We start from the raw sequence: 25,481 nt of genomic DNA, 5'->3' as shown, positions 1-25,481 counted from the left end.
GTTTAAAAAAAAAATGAATGCATGAAGTGTATTAGTATGTGCAGAAGTTTCGCAAGGATAGTCAAAATAATAGAAACATATTCTAAATGATTATACAGCTTGAGTTGTACCCTCCAGGGGCCGTTGACCTACTGTCGGATTTTTTCTAATGGACACTCGAGTTTAGGCCTTAATTACCAACAATCCGATAGGCCTATTACAAAATGAGTAATACCAATATTTTCCTTGTTTAATTCTGCATTAGACTGTATAAGACAAATTGTTTTTTTTATGTTTATTAATTATTTTTTACTTGGGGTTATAAATGTTGTGTAGTAGTGTAGTAGCGTTGTAGTAGATCGTGTACAAAGACAGTTCCTCAAGGCGGCGCGGAATAAACATCTTTCCAGTTAAGATCGTGAGGCAAGCTGCCCTAATTAGAAGACCGCCATTCTATATAACAGAGAAGCTACCAAAGGACCTTTGCAATTCAAACAATCAACACATCCTTTCACCACAATCTAAAGAGTAATATTTGCAAATCAGACAGTCAACACAGCCTTTTACCATAACATAATGAGTAACATTTAAGGAGATATCATCACAAAATACAAACAACATATACCTGAAGACTGGAATATACTCTGCATAGACGTTTTATTCAAGACCAAGTGTTTTTAAAAAGTGCCTCACCATAGGCGCTTGAAGATAATTTTTAAATATGTTTATTAGTAAATAAGTTTTTTAACATCATGTAGACGCGAATTTTAATTTAAGTAACCCTCTCACAAAAGCCTGAAGACTGTTTCAAACACTGACTTTTTTTTATTCATGCCACCTAGTGTTATTACAAAAAGTGTAACACCACAGACGCTTTAAATATTTTAAATATGTATATTAGTTAATAAGTTTTTTCAACACAATTGTAGATGCGAATTGTAATTTAAGTATCATCCACACATATTACCTTACCCCCGCCCCTCCCTTCTTTTAGATATCTAGAGCAATAGTTTTCAAGATCCCATGGGACATAGTTTTAAGGTATAATGTGCTTACTGTCCAAATGTTTTTCATCTCAACTATTTTTATACAGCTGAAGATGACCACTAAGTGGTCGAAACATGTTCTGTGTGTGCTAATGTATTTTTAATTTTGCCCAAGGCAAAAAAATAAAGTATCGATTAGGTGGTTTTTAAATTAATTTGTTGATTGTTGATAGCTCATTGTAGTGCATTGTAGTCAAAGATTTGCAAATGAGACGAATCACGGCGGAATTCATCACTTGCTTGTTGACTCCTGATCAAAAGGCAGCTTGTGTTGCTGCTTGCCATGACTTGTTGGACCACTTGGAAGTGGATGAGAACTTCTTCGACAAAATGATCACCGGCGATGAAGCGTGGTGTTTTGGGTACAACCACGAGACAAAGCAACAGTCATTGCAGTGGACGGCACCCAACTCTCCTCACCTGAAAACGGCCCAGCAAGTCAAATCAGCCTTAAAGACAATGGTTATCTGGTTTTGTGACGTTTGCAGCATTATTCACTCGGAGTACGTCCCTAAGTATCAAACGGTGATCCAAGTCTTCTGCCTGAGTGTTTTGAGGCAGTTGGGCGAGTGTGTTTGGTTGAAACAGCCCGATTTGTGATCGATTAGGGACAGGTTATTCTACCATGACAATGCTGCAGGTTACACGGCCATTTTTGTGCATGATTTTTTGGTGAAAAACTGCATTATGGTGCTTCCTCATTCACCCTACGCATCAGATCTCAAACCTTTTGATTTTGTTTTGTTTTCCCAGATGAAAAGGCTGAAAGAAACATTTTGCAGACATTCCAGAGGTAAAAAGAGAATCAAAGGCGGTGCTGCAACACATCCGAAAAGACGAGTATGAAAGGTGTTTTGCGCAGTGGAAAATATGTTTGAACAAAATGTATTAGTATTGCACCAAACTACCGTGTCTAGTGGGAGAGTGAAAGAAAACTGACTACTCATGGTGATCTCAGGGTATATCTTGACGAATCTAAGCTTAAACGTGGAGTCAGAGAAAGGGGTATGGTGTTCCACAACTGTGGCCTATCAATATCTCAGGTGGACGTCTCCACCCACGTACCATGCGATGCGAAAGATGAAAAGGAAACGCAGTTAGCTTAAATCTATATCCTTAACTTACAATATCTATCAATAAATAACCTTGTCACATGGTAAATTTTTAACTAAAATGGTTTATTAAATAACTAGAATATCTTGGAAAGAGCAAAATTACTGTGACATAAATCATTTCATAATACTTGAGGTTCAAATAAATTTCATGGGAAATATTATTTAGAATATAGTAGTCTTTTATCTTCTAAGTATGACCATCCACTTTCTATAAGATTAGCCAACCAACATACAATACCTATTTTGTAATGATTAGCTTCACTTCCTTTCCAGCACGTATCCACTAATATGTAGATTACTCGAAACAATACTGTATTCAACATGACTATCAATTTCCTAATTTGATTTTATATACTAGACCATAACTTATCTTTCTATCCTCTTGTCGATGGACTATCAATTTCCTAATTTGATTTTGTATACTAGACCATAACTTATCTTTCTATCCTCTTGACTATTCCTTATGACTACCTTTGAAATGTTGTGCTAAGTTCCACTTCTTCCCTAAACAGCAAAATCTTGCATCTACTAACCTGATCTTAATTTACTGGGATATTTCAATCTTATCATATTCTCCAAAATGAAAATTTCTAACTGACTTCTAAGCCTGCCAATTCTTATTTGATTACAGCTTTTATTTTAAAACTGTGCTCCAACATCAATGTAGTATAACACTCCATTGCCTGTATACAGCTCTTTTAAATTCAATGAACAGCTTGACTACGACTATCGCACAACAAATTAAATTATTTCAACACTTTTCTCAATATGTTATAATATTAGACACACATGAGATGTTCGATATAGGTATCACCTAACATGTTCATCTTTATTGCATGGATATGCCCACAATGTAAGTTGGACCAGGCTTAGCATTCACTATTCTCGATCAGATATGTCCTCATATACTTCTATGTTCCCTCGATGAAATTCCTTAGTACTTCAATGTAGTCTGTACATGACCCATTCTTAAGCTACTTACATCTCGTATCCCAAACTATTTCTTCCTTGCATTGCTAATGTTAATTCTCTTCGATGATTATACACTTCATTTAGTACAACTCGCGGCTTACAACTTCAATTTTAACCCTCTCTGTATATATTCATTTCTTCTTAAACATCTCAACCTCTTCTCATAAATACATCTCCCTTGACAAGGCATACATAACTGTAGCTATTTAAATTACACTGGGTCATATATTATCCCATTCCGAGGATATCTAACTCCCTAGTTTACCAACACATTACTCCTTGCTTTTCAATAACAACGAAAACACATATCTGCCTGCATATCCATACTTAACCCTACATATGCTTTTCATGCTAAACATTAGGTTGCCTTATACATTATAATATCTAGTTCTCAAACATTGCTGTTTTCTAACGTAGTAAATTTTACCTATTCAATATCATCAAGGCGACGTGCATATCTACAGCATCGTATGCATTCTATAAACATTGAAAAACTGCTCAATTCTTATTAATAGACTCTGATTTAGGTAATATGCGAGAACTTAATTTAAAATTTACTTTACATTGACATATATCTATACTACAACTACATACTCTCTGTTTTAGGTTAGAGACATTTTTATATTTTATTTCAAGTAAGAATTGTAATTTATGGGACTTAGCTCAATCATTCTCCGATTTGGGGCGACTCAGCTGCCATCCAGCCTTGACCTGTTACTCTCTTGGCCACTCGGAAAACTAACGACCCGCTGCCTTCTCATTCCTTCTCGGGGGGACCGATCCCGCGGTGTCGAACACATCTCTAGGGCCGCCCACTGAACATTTAACTGGAATTCATGCCGATCTTCTTGCTTGGACTCATGTTAGAAAAGAAATATACAGATGAAATATGGGAATCCATATCGATATCCTTATAAAATTGATAATATATATTGCTTTTCTGAGTCTGCTGTTCTATATAAGACTGCTCTGAATTGGATCATGAGAATCTTGGTATTGCTTCCAATCTATATTTTATTTCCAAGATGATCAGGTTTTAACAATCTGCTTGTTATTTCCTTGTAATTTCTATTTTCTCTCCTTTCTTCGTGAATATATCTTGGATTCAACTTGGCAATCTCGATATTTCGTCGACTACTGCTATCTCATATTATTATGTGTAAGTTTCATTTGCCGGTATTGATTGGATGCACTATACAGACAAGAAATGTGTTCACACAGCAAGCTTCCAAACATAACGCTACACGACCTCCACAATAACAACAATAATAACTACAACACGAATACAGACGAGAGAGGTGTCACCACCAACAGCTCCTTGAATCAAAATTTAATCTCAAGACTTGCAGTCTATCACAAAACCTACTGAAGTATATCAGCGGTTGAATTACACAGTACTTAAAAATTTTCACGACAAGGGTTTTCACCACAAATCAATATGACATATATCAGCCATAGAATATTCTCAAAGATCACTTTATGCAACTAAATTAACATAGATATAGAAGCACAAGAACTATAAAGAAGATTGAAGAAGGAACTCCACGCAACACCAACTCTCAAATTTTAACAAGTGTTTTAATATACATGTACCATATTTTAGTGTGTTTAACTTCAGTATTGTATACTGTGCTTTATGTATTTTAATATGTTTAATGTACTCAATATGTCCAATGTACACTCAATAGATTTTAGTTTACTGTAGCCTTCATTACCACATTGGTCATAGATATTTATATATTTATATATTTATATATATATATTTATTTTTTTTCTAGGTCTTATGACGACGACATAGATATTTTAACCACACATAGACAAAACACTACTACAATATATTTTATTTTCATCCCCATTAGACATCTGGATTATCTAAACATAATAACATCTTTGTGCTATTGTCTTATGGCTATAATAATTGCTGATGATGGCCGCGGAAGGCCGAAACTGGTACTAATGTAAATCCATTTATAATAAATAAGTATTGATAGGTGGAACACATTTCTTGTCTGTATACTGCTATCTTGGCTATCATATAGCAACTTGGTGTGGTTGTCAGTCTCTTCTCTTCTTCTCTTGTATGAAATACTTCTTCTGTGAATGGGTATATTTCTTTCTGAAGTGCTTTTCGTTTTCTTCCCTTTAAATATTACTTGTTATCTATCATTAGATATGATTTAAAACTTGTCATCCATTTGCTTTTCTTGGCGATGTTGTAGTTTTGTAATCAGTTTTTTTTTTAAACAATCTAGCTCGCTTTTCTTTGCCTTTTTTTCCATTGCCATATTGATCACGCTCTTCTTCTCGAAGTTAGGCCCGTATTAACTTCTAAATCATACTCTTGTTCGCCTTCGCTCTGCTTAAATGCATTTCACGTAACTTCTTTCAACCATTAGGCGACATTTTTTTTACCTGACATAAAATGCAATGGCACAGTATCAAAAATAAGGTTCCTGGAAGAAAACCATAATTTAATTTCATTGATTGCAAATGTTAAAAACATTCAAGCTCTTTAGCGAATGAGCGACGAAAGAATGCCAAAAAAGGTGATGGAAATGCAAATCCAAGGAAGGAGAGGCCGTGGACGACCACGATTGAGATGGAAGGATACCATCCAACGCAGCATTATAGAAAGAAACCTGGACTGGGACACAGTGTTGGAGGAGGAGTGGTGGAAAGACCGAAGAAAGTGGAGAGGAACCATATTTGCCCCTACCCGGCTACTGCTGGATAAAGGGAAATGATGATGATGATGATGATGAGGCTTTTTCAATTGTGAAATTACCAGTGTTTCGCCCCAGTGTAGCAGTGGGCTCATCAGTTGGATTGCTACACCTTTCCAACACGCTGGCGCTAGTGCATCGTTGAGACACCACTGCAAGCCTCTTATGTAGGACAATGCAGTGACGGTGCACTAGGGGAAGCATGTGACACCACTTGTATAAATGCCTGCCTTTGGCCTTTATATCACAAATAAGGTTCCTAGAAGGAAACCATAATTTAATTTCATCGATTCATTGCGCGTGTTAAGGAAAATGAACCTGAAATACATCGTACTCTAGCAGCGGGTAAATATGTCATTCCTACAGTACGGTGCAGTAAGGTTCATTTTTCTTTTATACGTTAGCATAGGAAAATTAACTCAATGAAATTTGTTTCGATGCACTGCATATCAATATGTGGCTGGGAGGTGTGACCAGTCATTAGGGAAATACTGGATAGGAAGAACATTGTCACATTCACAGTTTTGGCATAGGAGCGGATAGCCAAACCTGTATTAAATAGGTGGACCATTGTTAATAAATTCTTATAAAGAATTATTGTCATAAATTGTCAAGTCAATAGAGAACCGAATATGAAATTTATCACTTGTCATGTGACATGGTTGGTGTTGCTTGCAGTCATAGTGATTATCAGTTCACTCCGTTGCTGCAGTTGAACTCCAGAATACAAGCTAATAACATCAGAACACAACACACTAACATGGCAAGCATGACAAGAGTGAAAGCTTTGTGGTAAAGCCACAAGATGTCAGGACAGACACTTCACATTTCAGTGTTGCTAGTTCCACATACAATTTCTCATTACTGAATGAGGATTAGAGAGCCGAGTGCTCTGGAAAACCTGCATGGAGAGTATGTTCTCCAGTAATGTCGACAGTAATGCTGCCTCACACCAGGAAAGCAGGAACACAGTTCTGCTAACATTAGGTATAAAAAGTCTTAGAAACTCTGGGCCAATTGCAGAAATGGTATTTAGACGATGTTTACGGTGAAACTATGTCTAAGTATGGCCGCTGCATTGCAAACATGTTATTTATCACTTAGACACTGTCTAAAACCAATGTTCAACCGTCCATGTTTAAACACTGCCGAGAACACTGTTTACCCTCAGATTTTAGGAGTGAATCACAATTAGAGATTATGTAGCATGAAACTTGACGCAGGGTACAGTCCAGTAACTGTCAACTTGACTACAATTCTTGGCAGCCGATATATTTTATTATATTTGGGATAATTTCCCCAGAATTATAGGTCACTTTGACTACACCCATGTCAGAATAACTTGTCCCGATCATCAGAGGACTGTCATATACATCAACAAGGAGGGATTAAGTTATTGCATTTCCTGTCAAGTAAGCCCACATAATAGTGGCACTAAAATGTAGGTTGTGTGTGTATGTTTTTTGGAATCATCCCACTAATTGAGGTTAGTTTTTGGAAACTATAAGATAGGGAAAGGCAAGGACTGCGAAGGAAGAGCTGTGACCATAATAACAACCCCAGTATTTGCCTGATGTAAAAATGGGGAAGCTACGGAAAACAATCTTCTGGGTTGCCGATGATACGTTTCGAATGTATGATCTCTAGAATGCAAGCTACATCTATATGGCCCGTACAGCTCATTCAGTTTCACAATGATATAGTTTTATCTTCTCTTCCCAGAAGCTATTTCGATTATACTCATCATAACAACATTATAATCAAAGCTACACTTCCTCATACAATGTCGCTTTAGTGTCGATAATATTATGAGATTTTATTTCCATCGAAAGCGATATTCTTATCTGTGGGCAAGTCATACTTAGCCATATTTGAGTAATGTGTAAGAAGATGACAGGTCGACAGTTGACTAACGTTTGGCGCACGCACCAACGAATTTCATTGGTTGCGACAAGCAAAGAGTTGCATGAAAGATACTTCTATTTCCATTTTCGAACCAATATTGAAACTTTAAAAGACGTCTAGCTAAACACCGCTGAACATTGCTTATGCAATGGAAGATTGTGATCGACTTAGACATTGTTTAAGGCTTAAAACTAGTCATCATTTCTGCAATCAGCCGTCTGTGTTTGGATTAATTTGCATGCTACTCTCAATGTATCATATTTTTACCTTTACCTTTAAGTCCTGATGGTAGCTTTTACCCGACTTAAGAAAATTGACATCCAAGTTTGAGATGGATTATTTGCGATAAGTACTAAAAATTAAATTGTTAGGTCCTATACTAAAATATTTTAACCTGTGAAACACCGCTCATAGTTACACTCTTATTCTGGCCTCCAGGACCGATGGTGCTGTCCCCCTAATGTCAGGTGAGACTGAGTGGTTCTGTACACACTGCAACTTGACTTTCGACAATCCATCGGTATTAAATCTGCACACATTGGCACATGCTGCAGAGAACCTGGAAGAAACTGAGACCATCACAGGTCTACCGTCAGACTTCATGACAATGTATCATGAGGGAGAGTATCTTGTGGAGAGTGGGGATCTGCAGTGTCCACAGTGTACCAAGGTAAACAGTCTTATACTTTCTTTTGTCTGCATGCAAAGCATTAAAATTCTCTCTTTTACTTACCCTAGTGTGCTAAATATATATTTTCATACATTTGAGAAGGATGAATAATTCAGATCTCTCCTTAGTAATAAGGTCCATTGATATTCTTGTTATAATACTTCTAGTTCTGTTCCATTTCAAATCCTTACTACAGTACAACTCCAATTATCCAGCATAATTGGGGATTGACATGATCCAAATTTGCAAAAATACATATAATTGGGTCAGAACTGTGTCAGTCTAGCATCATGTTACTGTTCTGTGAAATTGCAGTAGGATAGTATAAGTATGAAAGAACAAGAGTTTCAAATATCTGAGCGCAAAAGTAATTTCTAAATTAAAAATACAGTGAAACTTACTCTTCATATTGTGCACTACAGAAAAGAAATTTACTCTTTGTTTATACACTCTAAAACAATTATTATTTTTAAATAAATCCAACAAACTTAGTTGCTTTAAGGCCAATACTCTCACAGGTCTCACAGGCGCTTGATGGCAAGAAGCTGCACAGGATCACATCATTTTGTTGTTCCATCCATTTTAAGGTGGTTGCAAGTCGGGTGAAGGCTTCACTAGCGGTAGGTCCTGTTTCCAGTTCATCATCACTTTATCCTTCATTGATAACACTACATGTTTGTATTTTGTTGACATTCTCACTCACAACAATAGCAGAATCTTATATTGGTATGCTACACGCACACTAGTATACTAAACAACTGCATCACAGCCGTAACTGGGCTGTACTGACAAGAAATTGGGCTGAAGGAGGAAGAAGGTGAGAGTGTAAAAGGTCAGTACGCTGCCATGAAAATCGATTTACATACCGTATTTCTCCAAATGCAAGATGACCCCCACTTATCCTTCAAAAACAATTAAATCAGGCTTAAAAAATGCTTTGTAAAATCATACGAGTGCCTTTCTTGTACAGTACGTATCCAGTGATGTTACACAGGGGCACTTCACAACCGGTTGCCGCGACTAGCTATGTATAATAAAGAGGCGGACGTGGATTGTCAACGAGTTTTGTGTGCGTGCACGTGGAGGGTGAAAAGCAACAGCATGGTTACCATGGTAGCTGCGAGTCATGTTCATTACTGTTAGGTCGCGAATGCAAGACGACCCGTCATTTTCACACGAGATTCTGAGAAAAATACGTTGTCTTGGTTTCCGAGAAATACAGTATTTGGTATTTGGATAATTGTAGTACTGTTGTAAGCCCCACCACAACCCGCCTGGTGGCCGTGGTTGTTAAGGCGTCATGTCTATAGGGGCTGACACCGTGCTTAGTCGGTTTGAGTCCCATTGGCCAAAATAATTCCCCATCAGAATGTTGTCTGATAGGGTTGGAAAGGTGGTGGTGCACAATATCTGATCACTAGATTGCTTGCCAAAAGCTTAGATTCAATTCCAAACCTCTTCACAGTGCTCATATGAGGTGAGGGCATATGATACTGTTGATAGTGCTTTGTCCGGCAGCTGGGGACAGAAAGCATTTAGCAGACCCCTTGGTGCTATTCGACAGTTGTAGGCCATGTGCCAGAACCGGGTTTCATCCTCTTATTTCCTGCTATCTTGTATCATGTCATTCATTTCATCATATAAACTCCTCTGATGAGGTTGACATCAGGAAAGGCATCCGGTTGTAAAAACTCTTTACGAAGATTCATCTCACATCATACCTGACTCCATAGCGAAACGTGAAAAGGGTGGACATACATATTGTAAGAACCACCACATGTGATACATTTTGCTTGATGACTTGCCTGTGGAAATCTAAGTCACAAGCTTTGACAGAAACATGAAGACTGGCACACACAATTCACTTTTTTGCCATAGTTTTGTTCATAGGCAGTGGAAATATCTTGCTGTCATTTGCAAGTAAAAGAAGGCTAGAACACTTTCTTCGCACAGCTATGAGCTTGCATTTGGAAGATAGTGTGTCCAAATTCCACAGTCAGCCGCTCTCAAAATGGCTTTCCTGGTTTCCCATTTTCACATCAGGCAAGTGCTGGGGCTGTACCTTAATTAAGGCCACGGTCGCTACCTTTCCAATCCTAGCCTTTTCCCATCCTTCCATCGATGAAAACCTTTGATGTGTTAGTGCAAAGTAAAGAAAGACATTCAGTTTCATATAATTCCACTTCTTCGAAATGCTTTACTTCCTTTTTAGTGATTGTATGGACCTTGACCATTCTCACAATTATAGTTAATTATTTGCGTACAAGGAGAAAGCCTGTAATCCTGTTCTGAGACAGTTAGTACCAGAGAAATTCTGATATACTTAAACATCATGGAAATGAGTAAACAACTGCAGAATACAGATCTCTACATTCTTCATAGAATTGTTAATGCTATTCTTGAATGCACAATTTTTTAAAATCTCATTTCTTGTTGTATGTTCATACTCATAGAATCGGAAATACCCCACTATTTCATGTTCCACGTGTGCATCTGACTCTCCAACAAAGTCCCATGTTCTGCTGGTTCATAGTGACAGCAATATGCCCTTCATGAATTTAGTATCTTAATTCCTTATCTCTACAAAACCAAAATGAATTGTTTACTAATTATGCAGTAAGCTCTTGAGTCTCTGTTGACAACCCAGCTAGATTATTACCAATGGTATGGACATGATTATTACCTGTTATTCCGTGTTTCTTGTTATTTACTCCCTAATAAACTATTAAGCTTCCTCGTTATGTTTTATTGTTAATATACCATCGGTGTAAGATGATGTACTTCGTACCGGTATCTGATTATTACAGTAAAACCTGTCTTAAAGGTAAACTTGCCTTTGCAAGAGACTATCCTCATTTTTTTCTGTATTGAAAGTCTATTAAAAGAATAATAAAACTTAGATTTACACCTATTCAATACTTTAAAAAGCAAATACAAAATTAGGATCTCATCCTTATTTTATTGCTTGATTGTTAAAATATAGGACATGTTTCGTTCATTTTTTGAACATCTTCAGACATAAATATTTTTACAAGGTTAATTGGTAACATTGTTCCAGAACTTACACTTATGGTTTGCCGTTAACAAACTTATCAATCATAAACTTCAAAACCCTGTTAAATATAAATCATTTATATATTACGTTGTCTAATTAAGAATGATATGACAATTTGTTGAGTTTGAAATTAGAACTTATTCTAATACTCAAAATACAATGCCTAATAGTTGGTCTCTGTATAACTACATTTACAATCTATTAAACTGCTGAATGTCTTAAAAAATTTTCGTTGTTTGCACATAAAAACATTTTGTTAAAATCTGGCATAAACTTTTTCACATGTTATACTGTATAGAAATTAAATCTTAATACACTCTCAAAACAGCTGAGTTTAGGCATAAGTATTATTCTGTTCATCCAACAAAACGTCTAAACTGATGCGCCATATTGATTATAGGTTATGAATTTTGTAACACTTTAAAATATTTAACATCAGAATTTGTTAGATTCACAATTTTCTTGTAGTCTTAACCAGTGTATGACAATATTATGAACGTCAGATGAGGACACTCAAGCTTTGGTGATAGATGAGTAGTGATCCAAGCTATGTAAGTAAGACTGTTGACATATCTGTAACAGGGAAAATATACATAAGAATATGCTAAATGGTGTGATGTCGGAAAACTAACGCTGAAGGATCAGCACTTACCCCTTCTACTCCTGCCTATGTTTACGCTAGTGCTTTCAGCTGTTTGACGAATGCTTGTCGTTCTACTTGCACTCCTTGTGTTGTATGTGTGTCTCCGTAGTTACTTACATAGCTTGGAAGAAATCACTACTCATCCATCACCATAGCTTGAGTGTCCCCGTCTTACGTAGACCCTGCTTACATTCATAAGATTGTCATACACTGGTTAAGACTGCAAGAAAATTGTGAATCTAACAAATTCTGATGTTAAATATTTTAAAGTGTTACAAAATTCATACCTATAATCAATATGGTGCATCAGTTTAGACGTTTTGTTTGACAGACAGAATAACACTTACGCGTAAACTCAGCTGTTTTGAGAGTGTAATAAGATTTCATTTCTATATGGCATAACATGTGAAAAAGTTTACGTCAGATTTTAACAAAATGTTTTTATGAGCAAACAATGAAATTTTTTTAAGACATTCAGCAGTTTAATAGATTGTAAATGTAGTTATACAGAGACCATCTATAGGCATTGTATTTTGAGTATTAGAATAAGTTTTAATTTCAAACTCAACAAATTGTCATATCATTCTTAATTAGATGACGTAATATATAAACGATTTATATTTAATAGAATTTTAAAGTTTGTGATTGATAAGTTTGTTAACAGCAAACCATAAGTGTAAGCTCTGGAACAATGGTATCAATTAACCTTGTAAAAATATTTGTGGCCGAAGATGTTCAAAAAATGAACGAAACATGTCCTATGTTTTAACAATCAAGCAATAAAATAAGGATGAGATACTAATTTTGTATTTGCTTTTTAAAATAAATAGATGGAAATCTAAGTTCCACGACCTAATATATAAACGATTTATATTTAATAGTTTTTTTTGGAAAGTTTGTGATTGATGAGTTTGTTAACGGCAAACCATAAGCGTAAGTTCTGGAACAATATTACCAATTAACCTTGTAAAAATATTTATGGCTGAAGATGTTCAAAAAATGAACAAAACATGTCCTATATTTTAACAATCAAGCAATAAAATAAAGATGAGATCATAATATTATATTTGCTTTTTAAAGTATTGAATAGGTGGAAATCTAAGTTTTATTATTCTCCTTTATTAAACTTGCCTTTAACGGAAAATCATCTCACTTCCTTGATTTGGGCATAAAATGTAATGTAAATCATTCTAGATTAAGGGAATACTGTCAAACTCTTAAACAGAAGCCAAAATAAGTCCTTATACAGAAAATTTTCAATCCTCCTAGTAGATCATTTAGCAATATTTCAACCTCCTATACATTGTAGATGGTCTGTGTTTTAAGGACAAGCACTGCAAATGGCACAGTAGATTCCTTGTTTCCCAGTTTGTTGTTTTGGGAATTAACTGTCGGCTATTTTTTTTGACCGACTAGACAGCCTGGACAACCCACTTTGTGTGTGGTACTCTGCTCTACAAATAGCTATCATCTGTGGAATTCACCATCTGTAGTTCTGTCTACAGGAAAAAAGAAGAAGAAGAGAAACAATAGAATGTGGATTGAAGACTTACCAAAAATTTGTCATAAGTTTAAAGCAGCTACGGGATTTCCCTCTATGGTAGACTTATTCGGATATATTTCTTGTAATTTCTGAGGCTAAGGTTTTAGTGGAAAGTCAGGCAGTCAGGAATTAGACCACTGCAATTGAGAAAACTCTCTTTGATTGCTGCAGAATGTATAGTAGTTTACTGATAAGAAAATTTATCAGTTTTATGTATTCTAATAATATATGATGTGTATTCAAGTGTCTACTCCACTGGTAAGAAAAGTGATCGGATTAATGTGTAGTTCAAATAAATGGAGAACGTACAGTAAGTATTTTGTAAAACACTTTCATGAAGCAAAAACTGTCTTCAGCAGAAATTGTTCCTGGTCCCTTGCGGTAAATGCTGATTTTTAGTAATCACTTGTCCATTAATTTAAAAATCAGAAGGATTACATTATGTAATAATCTATCCGAAAGCAAAAGTGCACTAAATATAAATAATGCTAAAATAAGTTTCAGAAATAAAGGGCTACGTTACCCTAGAGATGATGTTCTCACACTTTTTCTCACTTTTAGTAATAATCTTAGAAGAATAAGGTTGCACCATAAATAGCTCATCACTTGAATCACTGTCATTATTGTCCTTAAACACAAAGCAAAATAAGTGTAATCATTCCAAATTGTAACTGTTTTCAATTTTAACTGTTTAACTACATGGCACATAGTAAAGAAAAAGGAAAACTTAAATTACACGGCACTTAAACTCCTTTAGCACAAACCAAAACATCAGATAAACTGCATCAAGTATAGACAAATGACATCAGGTTGGGCAACATGACGACTATAGGATGTAGGATGTGGAGCAGGTGTAGGAACCTCACCAGGGCCTTGGGGATACTTAGGTTGCGGATTTTAAGAGAAATCAACGGTGATCCCTTGATCTGTTAATATATATATATTTTTTTCAAAATTAACATTACAAAGAAAATTCAAAACAAAATCCATCAATTCAAAAATCTAGTTACAGTATCTCAAACAACAAATTAGATATAATTTGCCAAGGGCTTTTCTTTTAAGTCAAAGAGGCTAACCAAAGATACTTAACATAATGCAACTTCCAGAATATAACGTTTAAAGCTAATAGGAACCACATGATACAAATACAATATTAAGTGAAAGTTAACACGTTTTTGGACAATCACGTCAAATAATGGAAACAAAGGGGGAAATCTGAAATACTTAAAGTTGACGCAGAGGCCAGTTCAACTTGCTCGCACACCAAAAACACGTCTGATGCAGGGCAGAGGAAAATCTGGCGTGCATCAAGTGATACAAAGTTACTGGAGGCAAACCCCGAGGCAAATAAAATTAATCTACTAATTACACAGTTTTCAAAACCAAAAAGAAAAGGGGAATTCCTCCAAAATAAAACGGGCAGGCCCAGCTAAAAAGCTAAGGCATCTCAGTAGTTGAGTGGCGAGTCTGGGCAAGTAGGGGTAAACTCCTATGTGAAAATACAAGCAAACAAATTTAAATTAAGGCGAAAATGACACCAGCAGTGCTTATCCCAAGGCACGCCATCCTGGGTGGGAGGATCCCCGAAGTGCGTCTGATCGCAGGACTGATGAGAAACTAAAAGACCACGAAATCTTGCCTTGCTCTCTTAAGAAGGCAAGGTACTGTAGCACTTGAAACAAAGCAGGAGAAGATCCTAGGGGAGCATTACTCACATAAGTCCCCTGAATAACAACTAGCACTAGTGACCTCAGTACACGTTTGAGAAGCTACAGATACAGAACCAGAGTTAATACTTTCACACGATTCAGAAGAGGTAGACACGAACCTCAGAACTTGCATCAGGCAATTCATTCCCTTCAAGCAAGCCTACGATTTTGTCAGATATCCTCGAAAATTGTACTAATAAGGATTCACACTCCTGCCGCTCAATCTGCTGACAACTTAAGAGACAACAAGTCCCGAATTTGGTCCGCATAGTGTTGTAACTGTGCTTTAACCCGTGCTAATTGGCCATGCGAGGACTCAGAAGAACAGAAAGACACAAGAATGGCATTAAATTCTGACAATTTATCTCTAACCACCGCCAAAGACTCACGCAATTTGTCTGCATTTAACGCAAGTATGGTTACCGGCAAATTAAGGGACTGTTTCAATAGGCTCGTGTCATCTCTCACATTGCCTGTCGAATTCAGTTTACGGATTTGAAGGTCGTAAATTAATGCTACCTTTTCAAATGGAAAGGGTTGGGAACAGCACGAGCCATCCTGATAGGCAAAAACTAAATTTCAAGGCGATTTATGAATTTTAGACATTAAGCTTTTTTAGGTTCGATACGGTGATCACCGTTCACTTTTCTTTCGTCCACAATCAATCACTTGCTCGGCTACCAACATGTAACCGTTTTCCAGTGGTTACACGACACATAGTAAAGAAAAAGGAAAACTTAAATTACACGGTACTTAAACTTCTTTAGCACAAATCAAAACATCAGATAAACTGCATCAAGTGTAAACAAATGGCATCAGGTTGGGCAACATGACGACTGTAGGATGTAGGATATGGAGCAGATGTGGGAACCTCACCAGGGCCATGGGGATATGTAGGTTGCTGATTTTACGAAACATCAACGGTGATCCCTTGATCTGTTAATATATATTTTTTAAATTTCAAAATTAACATTACAAAGAAAATTCAAAACAAAATCCATCAATTCAAAAATCTAGTTACGGTATCTCAAACAACAAATTAGATATAATTTGCCAAGGGCTTTTCTTTTAAGTCAAAGAGGCTAACCAAAGATACTTAACATAATGCAACTTCCAGAATATAACGTTTAAGGCTAATAGGAACCACATGATACAAATACAATATTAAGTGAAAGTTAACACGTTTTCGGACAATCGTGCCAAATAATGGAAACAGAGGGGGAAGTCAGAAATACTTAAACTTGATGCAGAGGCCACTTCAACTTGCTCCCACACCAAAAACACGTCTGATGCAGGGCAGAGGAAAAACTAGCGTGCACCAAGTGATACAAAGTTACTGGAGGCAAACCCAGAGGCAAATTAAATTAATCTACTAATTACACAGTTTACAGAACCAGAAATAAAAGGGGAATGCCTCCAAATTCAAACGAGGAAGCCCAGCTAAAATGCTAAGGCATATTAATAATTGAGTGACGAGTCTGGCGAGTAGGGGTAAACTCCTATGTGAAAATACAAGCAAACAAATTTAAATTAAGGCAGAAATGAAACCAACAGTGCTTTCCCCAAGGCACACCATCCTGGGTGGGAGGATCTCCGAAGTGCGTCTGATCACTGGACTGATGAGAAACGAAAAGACCACGAAATCTTGCCTCGCTCTCTTAAGAAGGCAAAGCTGGCGCTGGTGCAAACAAAAATTTCCAGAACATTACTAAGTATCACTCAACAATAATAACCCTTTACAATTTAGTAGTTTCATTTCCAAATTTAGATACATAAAGGAAATACAAATAAAATATTCCACAATAATATTTTACACCACATAGTAAACGTTTCTTTGAAATAGACATATTCCACAGGTCAAATCCAAGATGATATTTTACACCACATAGTATACGTTCCTGTGAAAGAGACATTTTCCACAGGTCTCATAAGTGATCATTTTGAATATGAGGAATACATAACTTCACAGTTCCTTTGTGTGTGGACCACTGTTTCGTTATAGTTACTACCGCGAACCTACTACACTGGCGTCCCAGATGGCGGATAGGGAGGTCCTAACCGACTTGCCAGCGGACTTGAGCGAAATAAATTAGCTCTCGCGGACTAAACACACAACCCCCTGTGGGTGGGAGACACAGACGAAGAATGCACCCACGGAATCCCCTGCCTGTCATAAGGGGCGACTAAAAGGGCCGACCAAGGGATAATCGAATTAGAACCATGAGACTACTTGTAATTAGTACCATCACGTGGGGAACACCATGGGTGAGCGACACCATGGTCTGGCTTGCCTATGATTAGTACCCACTATATGAGGAACACCATGGGATAGTACCGAGTCCCTGTAGTTAGTACACTTGTGATGAACACCATAGGTTCGCGTTGCCTGTAAATGGTGCCGCAATATGCGAAACACCATAGGTCTGTGTTACATGTGCGAATTTCATTACCTGTGAGTAGTACCATAATGTGTGGAATACTGCTAGTCTACGGTACTTTTGATTAGTACCGTGACCTGACAGATACCATGGTTCTACTTTCCTAGCGATAAGTACCATTATGAGGGGTTGATGACTTGGATTTTGGACCCCTTTCATCTACAAGCATCATCGATTCAGTATTGTGCTTTGGAAGCAGTCCCTTGGTCAATATTACTATTGTTTAACGCTAGTTTCTGGGTATGTGGGGCATTGCGGGTCCGATCCACTGATTGTTTTAACTTCCTATCCATCCGTCCATCTGTCGATCCGTCCGTCCGTCTGTCCATCCGTCTGTCCATCCATCCATCCATGTATGTTAGGCCCCTTTAAACAACAATCATCATCTTACAGTCACTAAACAAATAATATCTTGAATTAGAAGTCTCTCTCTACATAGTAGATCCATGTGTGGAAGGCTGCAAGCAAAAGAATCTATCTTTGGCAACCATTCATTAATTTCAGGACCTGACTCTCATTCCACAAAACATAGACCTAGAATACTAGCATTCCTCTATGATATTCCTGTGTGCTACATTTCCAAGTGTATTGTAAAATGAAACTCTGATTATTTAATTTTTCTGAATTCTAGGTGTTCCCTACGAAGCGTGAACTCGTCGAGCATGTTTCAGAGCATGGTAAACACCAGGAACAGTTTCGTAGAATTCGCATTGGATCTCTCAATCCTGCCAAACCTTGGAAGTGTGAACTGTGCTATAAAGCATTTGCCAGTGAAGATAGGTTACAGGTAACAAACTGAGCAATTCCTTTTCCACGCATATTAATGTGTTATTTATACAAAATAGCTGTTATTTAAGGAGAGGTTTTTCCCATTATTTCTCTGACGATATTGTTTAATTTCGTAAAGCTGAAAGGTCTTACCATTACAATTATTATAATGTTTAGATAAGAAAACCAGCCAAAGCAAAATAAATATTTGTTTAGGAGACAGACGGAGAGCAGTGACATACCGTCTAAGAACGTGTGGATAGAGTACAGTACTCACAAAAGGAAGACGTAGGTCCATTTTTCAGCTGTGGCCTTCATCAGTAGAGTATAGAATAAGATGGGTAGTGGTCATTGTTGACTGGTAGACTCTGTTGTGAGGTAAAGGGAGAGAACCGAACCTGATGTAAACAAAGAACATTGTGTATCCGTATGTTTCCACCCGCTGTGTGAACGCTGCTTGGAGAATCACTGGGCTACTCTCGAGCACATGGCAAGAACCACATGGGTTGTCTTGAAACTGTCGTTACTTTGCTTGATTGCGACTGTTGTCGGATACCACTGATGTAAACATGTAGTTGACATGCAATTGTGATGCGGATTACGAGACAAACTATACTCGCTGTCCGCGAGAAGTAATCAATAATCGAATGTAAAATGATATGTGGATATTTACCATATCAGAAAACAAAGGTAGATTTGAATTTATGGCCGAAACGTAAATACGTAATAAATCATCAATCACAACAGCACATGTAAGTAAAGCTTCACGCATTTAATATGTCGATAAAATTCTAGAGGGAAACTTATAGCATAGAAAAGGCAGTATTAAAACAAAACAAAAAAGTGCAGTACTTAACCTCATCAGAATCTGATAAAGGACGAACTCCTTCCAAGTCAGCGCTTCTTCGATTTCCCAGGTGTTGTTACCAATCCTTGGTGCAGTTGTTCGCTGCACGCGGAATTACTACTCCACTCCGAAACACCAGTGGACTCGAATGTCAACTTCGGAATATCCTTTAAAGTCAAAGCCGGGTATTTCTCACAAAATTTATGAAAAACATACAGTACAGTTGTCTTCTTGACACTTTTCAAAGGTTTCCCTCAACTCGGTGATCCATATTGCACAAGAACATGTAATGTCTCACTCACTCACTCACTCACTCACTCACTGTATCTGCTTGCTTCGTAAGCTCACAGCTTAAGAAATGGCAGGTCAAGCGTGTGCGCATGCGTCCCTGGCTCTCTTCAATTTGAAATGCATGTTTATATTAAATAACAATGAATACAAATCGTTTCTTGTATATTTTTCAGACTTAAATTATTTGAGGAATTATATTTCAGACATTTTGCATCTAGGATCGCATTAGCCATGATGTGGCTAACGAACTTGTTTCATGTCTCCGCGTAGATGTGCCGCGGCAGCACTAACCAATAAACGTTAACCCAAGCACGAGCTCATGTTTACGCCACGACTGGTTCTCTGGGTGAACTCTGTTTAATAGAACGGAGAAAAAGCAGCAGTTATCTAATGTTAAGGCTGGGTGCTCCCCCAGACCACAGCACCAGAGGTGGCCAACTTTTGAATCTCTAAGGGCAAGAGAGTAGGAAGTTGGGAGTAAATGTTTAACACATTGACGACCGATCTCCGTAGTACTGTGGCCAGCTGTTGTTGACGGGCCCCGGAGATTTCCGTTTTTACGGACGGGCATCGTTTGTAGCTTGTTGTGATATCTGTAGGTTATAATTTTAACTACTTTCAATCATATCATGTAGTAGAGGGATTATAGATTTTAGTGTTGATGTAATTTTTTAATTGTACAATCTTTGTAGCCATGGAAACTGTATATACACGGGTGTTCTTACGTGCCGAGAATCATTGTACATGGCAACATGCCTTATGTGACGACAAAGTATTTCAACATTTATATGCAGATTCATGGTCTGATGTGCCACATGGGTGACGAGCCCTGAGAATTCTCGTAGTTTCTCAGCTGACAGTAGGTGACAGCCAACAGTAGGTGACGGGCTACGAGAATTCTCACTTTTATTCACCTTGTGTTTTCTTGAGTATTGATGAAATTGTGGGCGAGGTTAGGAGTTCCGAACGGTGTAGTCATGGAATATAAATTATTGCTGCAACTTTTTTTCTTTAAACCTTGATGTTTTTAACAAAATGATGTCAGATATGTAGAGCTATTTGCTGGATCTCCACTGCGGATGTCAACATTGGGCAGCGTATTCACTTGCCGATGGTTACCGATAATTGTGATTAATTATGTACAGACCAGTTATAACAGGTACCGAGTGACAGTGAATTAGATATTTCTAATGATTAACAACTAATGCTAAATGGGGAGTAGCCATAAAGAGAAATCCTTGCATACTTGAAAACAATGTGTATACAAATGGCACATTCATAGTACACTGTGCTTAGAAAGACTATTAAATGGAGCCGCAAAGGCTACTGCTTTGAAAGGTATCACAACATACAGACTACTAAGCAGCCTAGTGAGTACTTGTTCCAAGTTTGAGGTCGATATCTTGAATACTTTTTGAGTTACAGTAGTTTGATTGCAGCAGTGTAATTTCTTTCTTGGAGGCTTGAACTGTCTGGTCTACATAGAGTATCAGCCTCCGTTCGGTGCCCGTCGTCAATGTTTTAAGAACTTTTAACTGGTGCCGGGTGTGAATGGGGACAGGAAGAACCTTGGTACTGCAGTAGCTGAATAGTCGTTTGGCTGGAGTGTTGCTAGTTAAGCTGGTGTAGAGAGCTAGTCAGAGTCTGCTATAGCACATCTCTATTTTAGATTGCTGTATACAGTTTAATGGGCATCCAGTTTCTCTTTCCAATACACATATTGTACCATTAGCATTCTTCTTGTCTTTTCGTGTCTTGCTGCCGAATATTCTCAAACACCCCATATCAAAATATGGGTGAATAGTGTTATATCATAGTTTGGAACACCAAAAGTCACACCTGATGAAGCCTCAAAGACTGTTCAGTGGGATGACAAAAATTAAAAGAAGGAAAACTTGCTCGTATTTTTTTAATGTGTTCTAATACATATCACGTTGTAATTACCTAACTAGTTGTCATGTCCGGTTGAAACTCTTATGATAACTAAAGCACTATATGTGGCTATTTCTAGACATTTTTCTGAGTAACTCTTACGGTTTAACATATAAAAATAATTTTCAAATCCAAAGTGAATTTTGGAATAAATCTATTCATGAAGTAAGTACTCTCTTAAGAATTATTTTGTTTCAGGAATGAGAGCATGAAAAATATTAAGGACAACTTCGATTTATTTTCAGAAGAAACCTTCGCACAATAGCATTTTGTATGGACGTTAGTATGGGCTGATGTTTACAGTGCAGCAAATGAAACCAGACTGACTATTCATTACATCTTAATCTTGAATCTGTAACAGTTTGTTTTTTCATTAAGTTAGTGTCGATGTCTTCTGAAGATAAGATCATTCTTACCTGAGATTTAGAAATCCTCGCTCAGGTATTTTGATATTTTCATTTGCTACGTTCTTTCAACCAGTTCGTTGTTTTGCCCTTAGTCGTGATGTGTTTTGTGTATGGAAAGTGCTAAGGTTAATATTATACATGTTAGTGTTAATTCTTCTTCTGTCTCTTTAACATTTTGCCATAAATGTTCATTAAATCGACAGTGAAATAGAGAGTGTGTTAGCTGTGTGGTATGGGCTGCATGGCTGTGAGCTTGCATTCAACAGATGGTGGGTTTGAATCCTACTATCAGCAGTCCTGAAGATATTTTTCCCTCTTAGGTGGTAGAGCGCTGGCCTTCTGAGCCTTAGTTGGCAAGTTCACTCCTGTCTCAGTCCAATAGTATTTAAAGGTGTTCAAATATATCAGGATTGTGTCTGTAGATTTGCTAGCATGTAAAAGAACTTCAACCAGACAAAATTCTGGCATCTCCATAAACCATAAAAATGTAGTTAGTGGGGCGTAAAACTAATAATACTATTATTATTATATTTTTCCATTTTCTTCCATTTTCACACCAGGCAAATGCTGGAGCTGTACCTTAATTAACACCATGACCACTTTCTTCCCAGTCCTAGTCTTTTCCTGCCCTAACGTTGCTGAAAATCTATCTAAGTTAGAGCGTCCTTAAATTACAAACGAGGAAGGTGGAACACACAAAGTACACAATACTGGCAGACAGTGGGGAAAGGAAAGGCATTTAAAAAAAAATTATATTTGTTCGTGGCGTCGACTTCAAGGAAAGGCATTAGTGCTAAATGTTTTTCAAACATTTCCTCAAAACAGTTATTGTGAATAATGCGGTGAAGGATGCTTCCACAGTAACAGCAAGTTGTTAAAGCATTATAAGTTTAGGATGGAATAACAGAAAGAGGGTGTTTAAGTTACGATGGATGGTGTTGTATGAAGTGTGTTACGGTATATTGTTCACACTGTTTTCTTCCCATTATTCTCCCACTGTTAACCCATTGCCATGCATATATTTTCCTTGAGAAATGTACCTTGGAATGTGATTATTTTTCCTACATTTTATGATACATATGCTAAAATGGTTACAAAAGCATACTGCATCAAACTAACAACATTTTGGATTAGAGTTTAACTTACTACAATTAACTGAAGTCTTTTAAGGTATGGTACACCTTGAAACATCCATCCACGTGGAGGGCAACTTTGCATTTGTTGCACTCGAAGAAAGATTCCTTCCGGATTCCACGCTCAAAACAGACTTTACATCTCCTTGATGGGGCTGATTTACTTGCTGTAGGAGCAGTCTTTTCAGGAAAATGACCCCAGTGCCTTCCCTGTAGTGTCATTGGTGTGCTACCTTGAGATTGACCTCCTGTAGTGGCGTAATCAGGAAGGGTGACATCTTCCATAATTTTATTTGCATAGGCATTGATTTCCTTGCAAATTCCCTCCCAAGAAGTGTCAGTAAGGAACTGACTCACAACGTCATATTCTGTAGCATTATCAGCCAGATGCCACCTTACTATAGTATTTAGCTCCCCAACAACTGCACACGCATTGTCTTTCGGAACATTACTGGCCAAACTCCAGTTCCAGTTGTTCGATGTGGTGAGGCTATGTATGAAGTTATCTTCATCCTCACTATCACTTTCACGAGCGGAGTCACAGTTCTCAGATGCACTATCATCGCTAAAACTACTATCAGATAATTCTGAGTTATCTTCATCACCACTATCAAGAAGAAATTGCAGAATTCTTTTCTCTTCCTCCTCGCGATATTTACACAACATCTTGCTCCGTGGTAGCATTCATTTCATGAACAAGATGACCAACTTTAGGAGGAAAATAAACATTAACAAAATGGCCTTCGGATAATAACATTGGCATGTAAACACGCTAGAACTATCTGGGAACGTAATTCTAAAGTCAACATCACAATCGAAAGAAATCAGTTGTCAGACAAGACTTATTTCTGATTTGAGTACACACAGCAATGGTTGTACCCGTCATTGCATGTTAATGAATGCGGAACTCTTGACGGCTGTACTCGTCATTGTAGTGGAATGGGTTAATATAATTTTACCTAAAGTTAACAGTGATGAATTATTGCCAGATTTGTCTCATTCTACCTTGCATAGATTGCTTTGTGATATTGGATTTGAAAATCTAAGGAGGAGAAATTGCATTCATAGATCAAGATGAGGAGATGACATAATTCGTTTGCACCATACTTATCTAAGATAGGTGAAAAAGTATAATACTCTAATCATGTTACTTGTTTTGTGCCCCATCAACTGCTTTTATATATTTTGGAGACACTGACATGCCAGAATTTTGCCTTACATTACTTCTTTTATGTGCTGGTAGATTTAATGACTCAAGGCTGACGTATTTGAGCCCCTTCAAAAACTATTATGTTGATCGTTAAAACAGTCTGGAGTTGGAAGTCTTTCTGTTTCAATGCTTTTTGTTGTCCTTTGGTGGGGTTCAACTGGTATCTGTATACTTTTGGCTTAGTTTTTGTGTTCCGACCTGGGCTGATATTCATAAGCATTATTGAAGTTGAACCGTCTTATTTTAGTCTGTAAAATGAATAATACAAATCGAATTAAGGTTAAAAAGTGGTGACTATCAGGAACAACATTTAGATTAAGTTACGAAGAACGAAAATCAACTTATGTTACATGGCCTGCGTGTATCACCCGTGTTCTCTGATTATGGAGTCCAGCTTTCGACCAACTTGCTCCCTAAGTCGAGACGCAAGACGTGTTGCTGCAAGGAAGTGGAGTGGGAAAATGGGGCGGGGCCTACGGGAGAATGAGAGTTTGTGGAATGATGGGGGCAGTGACTGAAACAGAGTGTAATAATTCTGAGTTCTTATGTTCCTGTTTTTTTTACTACAAATGATCAGAATAAAAGTTTCCCATATTATGTTTTTTGTTTTTCATTTGTCTCATTTAAGTTGAGGGTTGGGTTCTTATATTGATCCATACTGATGTAAAAATTCTCTAAAATGTTGAGTAGTGGACCTTTTGTTCACATTGTAGAAATTTTAGATCTTGATCTATTGTAGTATAATTGTGATCATAGTCTCAGAGAAACGATTATATTTTAAAGCGTTGCGATGTTCTGTATATCTTATGAGGAAGTTCTGACGTAACTTGACCCGCATCCCTGACATTCCAGTTTTTTGTGTATTTATTGCTAATATTTACTGTGTGAGAGTTTAATAATATTCTGGAATTTTGTAAGAAATTGAACCGTCAATATGGATTCAGCAATGAGATTCTTAGTCTGTAATGATGTCTTGGCTGTGAAGAAACAATGTTTAATTTAAAATTTATGAATAAATTGGGAAGTTTTATAAGTGGGTCTATTTTTTTAAGTTAATAATAGGTCCCATGGGTATATCTGTTTTATGTATTTTAG

The 25,481-nt window shown here is 37.2% G+C and overlaps 1 protein-coding gene across 1 annotated transcript in view; it reads left to right on the top strand.

Moving 5' to 3' along the window:
* LOC136881077 (PR domain zinc finger protein 10) overlaps positions 1–25,481 on the top strand; it is a 312,840-nt gene that overhangs the window by 173,501 nt on the left and 113,858 nt on the right. The window contains exons 16-17 of the mRNA XM_067153695.2: positions 8,179–8,410; positions 18,430–18,585. Of these exons, the coding sequence (XP_067009796.2) occupies positions 8,179–8,410; positions 18,430–18,585 (388 nt within the window). The remainder of the gene's footprint in view (positions 1–8,178; positions 8,411–18,429; positions 18,586–25,481) is intronic.

The sequence above is a fragment of the Anabrus simplex genome, chromosome 9, assembly GCF_040414725.1.
Source record: "Anabrus simplex isolate iqAnaSimp1 chromosome 9, ASM4041472v1, whole genome shotgun sequence".
Lineage (NCBI taxonomy): Eukaryota > Metazoa > Arthropoda > Insecta > Orthoptera > Tettigoniidae > Anabrus > Anabrus simplex.
This window is presented reverse-complemented; position numbering and strand designations above follow the sequence as displayed.